The 7,785-nt window shown below is 46.9% G+C and overlaps 1 protein-coding gene across 1 annotated transcript; it reads right to left on the bottom strand.

Annotated features, from left to right (window-relative positions):
• Positions 1–306: 306 nt before the first annotated feature.
• On the bottom strand, positions 307–5,395 carry LOC135368352 (uncharacterized). Its single transcript, XM_064601555.1, has 6 exons — positions 5,226–5,395; positions 2,600–2,650; positions 2,384–2,455; positions 2,230–2,289; positions 1,073–1,368; positions 307–648 (listed from the first exon to the last, which is right to left on the bottom strand). Exons 1-5 carry the CDS (start codon positions 5,358–5,360, stop codon positions 1,114–1,116), a joined length of 573 nt encoding a protein of 190 aa, XP_064457625.1. The 5' UTR covers positions 5,361–5,395; the 3' UTR covers positions 307–648; positions 1,073–1,113.
• Positions 5,396–7,785: the final 2,390 nt, after the last annotated feature.

Here is a 7,785-nt window from a genome sequence, read left to right as displayed (position 1 = left end):
CTGCCTGGTAGAGGTAGAAGTAGTAGTATATGTCTGCTTGTCTCTCCGTGCAGAACTTCTCAGTTGTTAGTTCTGCACACGGCAAGGCATATCGACATGCCGATTTGCAATCTCGTATGCATTGCCTTATTGTTTTATTGATGGCAAGTGTTGAAAGTCCAGTGTGGGTTGCGAACTGGTCCCCGTGGAGCCAATCTTGCTCTTTCTGAGTTCCCGGAAACACGGCCATGTTTGCAAGACAAGGAATGTTCATCAACGGAAAAGTGTAATCATAACGTTATAAAAAGTGAATTGATCACTCAAACATCGGGAATGTAACAATTTATTCGTAGCGATGTTGAACGAAGGAAGCTTCAGGAGGTGAAAAAAAAAAAAAAAAAAACACTGGACAAGAGAGTACGACCTATTTTACAAAGAAGCCTCTTGCGTTACTTTTTTTTTACATTCCTTTTTCTCTTGTCATTCATTCCCATAAAGACGAAAGATGGTGTTCCAAGAGTGGCAGAGCAGGAAAATATCTTTCAGAGGAGAAAAGTCAGCATATCGGTTCAGCAGGATCAAGGCGGAGAGCGTGTGTTTGACTGGGCGCTGAAGGACGCTGGCTGTGAAGTTTTCCTGTATTTTTGGATCACAATGTTGCTTTGATCACTGCGAAGCAAAACACAAACGTTAAATTAATGGGGTGATAGAAGTATCTGCGGTCTATAGTGTACGCTAGTCTGGAGTACTGCCGTTGCTAATGAAGCGCCATTACATTTCTACTTTTAATGCATAGTTGTCTGTACAGCGAGCAGATGTGTACGACTTGAAACCTATAGCCATGTGTACTACGCAACGGAACGGCTTTAAACCTGTCTTTCTTTATTGTTCTTGATACCGGATTTTTCAGTCCACTCGTTTTGAACCAATCTAATACTTCAGCAAGACCTATCTAGGGGTTCCGTTTTATCTGTTCGCGGAAGACGTTTCAGAGAATTAAACATGAATCACTATATTTAACAGCATCCCATATCACCGTATAGCTACAATGAACGTGTCACGAGGAATACTCAGGTATACGGCTGCAACGTACATTTTACTCTGTGGCGGCAATCCAACGAGGGGGCTTTGCATCTAACCCTGGTGTGGAGCTCCCTGGGGTGGAGCTGGCTGGGCGATTTGAATACCGCAAATCTGGCTGATGTGGTAGTCCATGCAGGCCTGGTACAGTTGCACCTGGGAGACGTATTGCTGAGCGAACTTCTCTTCGGATTCGGTCTTGCACTCGTCGTGCTTGGACAGGACAACGGACTCGACGTCCTTGGCCAGCTGCTTGTTAAGGATCTCACTGCGGGCGCGGTCGAAACGGTAACGTCCCTTCTCGTTGAACTGAAAGCGAACAAGACAAAAGCGTTATTCCATGTCCGTGCACGTCATCTGGTGGTTTTCGCTAGTTTGTGCACTTTAAGAAAAAGTGTAAAGTATGTAAAGTACGCCGAACTGTTTTTGTGTGTGTAAACTTTTGAAACCACTAGAGGGTGTAACGTTAACGTGTAAGTGTGTAGGATTCCCCGCGTCCCAGGGCGAGGCCGAACTCGTTAAAGAAGGAAGAATAAATCTAAAGGCGTAACTTAGCTCCTTAAAAGAGTAAGCATGAGTACAAAAGTAGAGTAAAATTCTTAAGGAAAATGTGAAAGAACAGCAAACGTCATCAGTAGCTTTACGCTCTTACAACTGTAAAGGTTATTCTGGCTGAACGAATGGGATATCGGAAGAGAAAGTCGGTAGTAGCCTGTGTCAGGGGGATAGTAAAATGACAGTAAAAGTCGGAGCTACTGTGTATTTACTCTTATGTCTCCGTAGAGCATGTGATAAAAGTTGCCGGAGTGTCCGGTGCGAGCCCCTACGAGAGTAACGTCCTCGTATCTTTTTCTCTCGTTCCGATCGAAACAAGAAGTGCGTTTCAAGTACATGGCTCGTATTTTGGTCGCGAACAATTACAACAGTACGTTTTAGCGAGAGGAGCGTGATCTGCCGTATAACTCTGGTCTACACAAGCTGCGGTAAAGAAGGACTCAAGTACTTCACCTTCTTACAAGCTTCCATAGCGATATGTGCATTATGTCGAGTTATCGACTTAGCCCAAGGTTATTATACATAGAGAGTGTCCATATAATGCCTATAGTCGTGCAATCTCAGTAGCCTTGGCATGGGTTTTTCACAAATCTATGGATCGCTTATGTAACTTACCCATCCCTCGGTGTGAAGAGCACAGGTGGTGACATCCTCGCGGTGCTTCTGCACGTCCTCCTGCAGAAAACAGTGGTATCCATGTATATTTCACGTCCATTGTTTTAAAAATCCGCGAGGCCTATCAGAATTTTTTTCTTATATATATACTAACCTGCGTGGCGTTCTCAATGTTGGGGAGTGGCACCTTCTCCAAGCACTGATCAATGACTAGAGCCTTCTGTTGCTGTTGGAAGAATTGCGGCAGTTTTAAGTCACTTTTTCAAGGAACCATAAAATGAGCACCAACGGACCGTTCGAATTATTATTATTATTAATTTATTGGGTTTGAATACTACTCAAGGTCCTAGTGAATTCGGAGACTACTTACCCTTTCGCTCTCAGTTGGCTGAAGCTGTGGGCACTTTCCCCAGTTGATTTGCTGAAAAAGAGATGATCGTAAGATTAGCCGAATAGCCTCGCATTTCACTACGGAGGAAGATCAACATACAGCAAACTTTTTTACGCTGCATTAATCCATCTAAAAAAAGCCGAAATAGTGGCACAAATACAGGAGATAGCGAAATGTGTGTGTTGTAGTTGTTCGATGAAAGTAGTGATAATGAATGTGTGTGACGAGAATATGTGAAAGGCCGCTTCGCAGACATTGCAAGGTAAACTCATGCAGTGCTGTGTAATTGTCAAATGCAGTTGCAGTACAATGCCCAGGTTGACGGCGATTCCAAGTAAATACGGAGACCGTATAGAGTTGTTGTACGGAACCCGCAGAAACTTCACGGATATAGGAAGCTGCTGAAATAATTTACTTGCTGGGTTAAAGTAGGTTCAGACTGGACGAGAAGTCCTTGACCACGAGTCTCTCTGATGACCGATCTATTTGTTGCGTAATTACCCCGAAGAGACAAACTGGTCCGCAATCCCGAGCTAACCCAAGCAGCACAAAATCTTGGCCCAATATTGGCAACACCGGTTCAATATATTAGGTCCTATATCTGGCCAGTATTACCGATGTCCAGCCAGTGTTATGGGCCAAGATGATGCGCCGCTTGGGAAGGGACGCTGCTGTAGATGCCTGTATCGACAAGAGCGACTCGGCAGTCATAGCGCGCAGCGCAGCCGTTGACAGGATAACCTAAGCTCCACTTTTCGTCTCATCTCTGAAAGCATCTGGCACATCGGGCAAAGACCGCTGCTGTCGAATGGATGTCACCTGTGCGACCCATATCTTGGTTGACCGCGATAGATCGCCGCCAGGACAAGTGGGATTGTGCTCGATTCACCCTACACCCCCTCCTTCCCCACACGTAGCCGCTTCGGGACGCTCCCAACCGAAAGTGACGAGGGCGAGCGGTGGGGCGATCCCCTCCCGAGATAAAACAATAACTCAAAAAAGCTTTTCCTGCTTTTCGAGCGCGTATGGAAGCGATCCATAAACATCGACGGGTTTCCCTGCAGAACCGGTCCTCGATTTTTTGCTCTTTTAGGGGTGTACGGATCGGATCGTGCTCGAAAGTGGATCACTCGGCGACTGCACGCTGACTCACACAACCTGCTGGTCGCATCGCGCGAAAGTGGTTCTGGAGGGGATCACGTCGTTTTGCTTTATTATAACAGCTCGACACCGTGGCTACGTTCTTCCGCGTTCTAGTTTACGTGGGCACGCAGCATGACGACGCGTTGTTGTGAAGGCTAAAAACTGTTAACCTTTCTCTTGCGGGTTGAAGTACGCTGACTTGCGTAGCAGCGATCGGTGATCCCACGCAAGCGAACGCCCACTCTACAAGGTCGTCTGCACACTTTGCAATTCATGTACGCGGAAGTCGTTGGAACGACGACAGACACCCTCGTAGTGACTATCTGCGGGTGTTGGATCCTTTGGCTGACGTCGAAGTGCCGTGGTCCGTACGGGCGAGTAGGGATGCTCACGAGTGGGTTAGGTAGGTAGGTAGGTAGTTCGTGTCGGCGACTAGCATAAATCGGTCATGGAGACGGGGCAAGAGTTCCGTGTGCCCTTTCAAACGCAGCGAATTAAACAAATGGAAGAGTGATTGACGTTCAGGTTTTGCTCTAGCGCTTTGCTGTACAATGGCGTACCAGAGCGATCCGAAGGATGATGCGCTCTGAAAGCAAGTGTGACTTCAATACGCTAAAAAAAAAAAAAGGGAAAGGGGGACCTCCTACATTGTTCGCTATTCAATAACTGCGTTGCTCTTCCGCTTATGTTCCGAAATGAAGAACAACGTCGTCCTCGAGCGTTGGTTGCACTGGAAAACGTTCAATACAGTATAAAAGTAACGAGGACCTAATTTTCGCGAATTTCGAGATCGAACTTTATGTTTTTGTTTTTTTTTTCCGCAAAATTGAAGTTCCGCGCACGCAGGCGGGACTTCAGTTTGACAGAAAGTGCTGCAATCTTGAAATTGCCTACTAATCGCTATTCGATTTTGTCTATCACCATCATCATAAAGTCCCGCAAAACGTTGGTAATGATGACAGAACGGTATACTGTTATTGGAAAATTGCGACTGATAAGTTTCGCGAAATCATAGTAGCAGTCTACTTATTTCAGTAACCAGACCCTGACATCCGGCGCTCTGACCGAGGGGTACACATCATCCTTCCGCTCCGGGCCATGTGCGAGCAGATTCGCTAAAATACCCTGAAACTCGACGGTACCCGAATTCGCGAATTCTTCAGACAGCGACTTACAAGATGGACAATACCGTTACAATGCTATAATTAACCTCCACAATGACAATGATTGCGAGTCGTCCTCATTTCTGAAGTGCGTATAGCATTCGTTCTTCTGGACGCATTTTGCAGAGTAGAGGACCACCACAAACGCTATATGGACTATGGTACCAGGACAGGAGGAAACTTCGCGGATATCTGGGTTTCGATTGGTAATCCCAGCGTTTATCCCAGCAAGGACAGCCGAGAATGAAACCTCTAGCGGCAGGTAATCCAAAGAGGGACCCTTGTGGTCTTGTCCTTACCGGCCTTGGAGGAACCTGAGCAGCCTGAACGTTGGTCTGAGCATCGGCTTGAAGATCGCCTGCAGGGGCTTCAGCCGGGGCCGCGAGGGCCATGCCGAAGAGCAGGACGACCACGGTCAACTTGGTAGCCACCATCTTTATGCACACTCTCTCTGTTTGTTAATGTTCCGTTTCGCGGTGGAGATCCGTTTTTATAGGCCAACGAAGGGGAGTTGATCCAGGCTACGTTGCCTGCTCCGCAGAGGCCATTGGTGCCAGCGCACTCTCCCATGCTTCCCTTCTCTCGGCTGTTCCTTTCAAGGTCCAGAGGCTCCGTTGGTTCCTGGAAAGCCGCCTTGCATAACGCCCAGAGAAAACCACCCTTGCCCTGTCCCTTGCAATGCTACGAGCTTTGGACAATCTGGTCCCTGCGGCCGTTGCGATTTTCAGTGGACACACGAGGCCCGAATGATGTTTGTTTTTAGAAGGGAGGTGCATCGACGCAGGGGGTTTCCCGGAGTTAATGGTCCGCTATTGTTGGGGTTCATTATGGTGCAGGGCTGTTTTGTTGCGTCGCTGTTGGAAGAGAAAGGTGACGTTGGGAAGGAAAACATGATTGTGAGAGTTCTCCGAAACTCTTAGTGTGAGGTTCGCTTTCGGGTTATATTATTCTATATATTAATTGAGCGCAGCGAGTCGCGATGTTTAGTTTGTCACTTATCCCACATCCTAAACTGGAGGAGTGTAAACGTCATGCATAATCATCATCATTAAGTTGTTGTTGTTCGTCTGGTTGTGTTTAGTGTTTCTGTTTCTACCACCTCCCCATGTTATGATACCGCCCAACGATCTCAATCATCCCACGGGACGCTCATTCGACGCTCATCTTGCATTCCAGTTCCCATAGAACGAAGAAACTAAACGCCTAACCTAAGCAGCACAATTGAGAGTTTTGTAATAGGGCACACAAGCGCTTTGAGCCCCAGAACACAGTACGGGTTTATTGACAAGCGCCGTGACGATCCCCTATTCCTTTGGGGTCCTCAAAGCTCTTATTCCAAAACTCTCTAATCCCAAGACCTGTAGTAATTTACTCTCTTACGGAACCTCAGAACAACACCAAATAAATCGTGAGTATGACGTAGGACCTCAGAACCCTTCCCCCGCATGTGGAAATTCCAAGTCGCATTGAACTGTTATTAGGTTTGGTTTGGTTTGGTAAGGCGCAGTCCATACCGCTATCGAAATCCCGGTGTGATGATAATGATGATGGTAGGAGAAAAAAAATGGAGATGTGAGCCCGCTCACCACGGGACAAGCTATTCCGCAGGTCTAGTAGAGAAAAAAGAAAAAGGAAAAAAGAAACGTCGAAAAAGACGAGAGCTCTGCTGTCAACGAAGGTGATGAGTGAGCGCTGTGCACCCTGACGATGAATCGCAGGCCATTCGCCCAGTGCTTTCACGACGTCAAAGGGTCTGCTATCAAGACGGTCCAGGGATCTCTGAAGTTGCAAACGTGCAGTGCGAAAAAGCCGCGCACATTCGAGAAGAATATGAATCCCGCGATGTGTCCGGAAAACGCACGCTGCCATCCTAAAACGCCTAATAACGAATTAACGGGTACATCGCGGAACACATCTGTGGTTGGTTCCGGTCGAGTCAATATTGTTAACGATTTTTTCCCTGTATCATCCGGTCTTTAGTTGGGTAGGGAACTCAGTAGTATGGGGAGCGTCCGGCGGTATGACAGCACGCCAGATCGCGGAAATCGTTTGGGTACTTTAATGACCAGAGTGTGCCAAGAAATTACGATCTTGCTGTTCCCTGCGCAACGTTGTGAGCAATCAAGTGCTCACTGGTACCCAAGCAGCACAACATGTTGGCCCATTATTGGACCAATATTGGCAATACCGGCCCAATATCGGTCCAATCTTGGGCAAATATTAGGCCAGTATTGCCAATATCGGTCCAATATTAGGCGAAGATGTTGTGCTCCTTGGGTGTAAGCCGTCCTTTCATTGCTACTATAAAAATACACGCTAAAATATTATATGATCGGGTGCTCTTATTGTTTTTTTTTCCTGTTCCACAAGCCATTGATTAATGATATGCATGCAGTGCACACATCGGTGTTGTTTTTCTAGCATTCCGCGGAACTCTTGTCGTAACCACGGAAAAATTCCGAGAAGTCATCTGGTGATTCACGTCGACCTTCGCAAGCACTACTTGGACGGTGGTATAGCACTGAAATCGTTTTCATAGCACTTTTTTTTTCGTTTTTAAAGGCGGGAACAACTCTCGCTAAAGGTCCTTGAAAGCGCCTTGGAGAGGTGGGATTGTTTCAAAACGAGATTGAGTCAAGAAAGATACATATACACGAAATAGATTTCAAATGGGGCTTACGAAGACAATTAGCATGCGCGTCGGTGTTTCCCATGTAGGCGCTCCTCATACAGAGAAAGGACCTGCAAACTATACGTGGGCTGCGCCGTATACAGGACGAGATCCGCGAGAACTGCGTTCGCTCTCCGCTTTCTGAATTTTCTTCAGGAACTTTCTCGTGCTCGGCTTGTTTACACGGC

The sequence above is a fragment of the Ornithodoros turicata genome, chromosome 9 (genome assembly GCF_037126465.1).
Source record: "Ornithodoros turicata isolate Travis chromosome 9, ASM3712646v1, whole genome shotgun sequence".
In the NCBI taxonomy this organism is placed as follows: domain Eukaryota; kingdom Metazoa; phylum Arthropoda; class Arachnida; order Ixodida; family Argasidae; genus Ornithodoros; species Ornithodoros turicata.
This window is presented reverse-complemented; position numbering and strand designations above follow the sequence as displayed.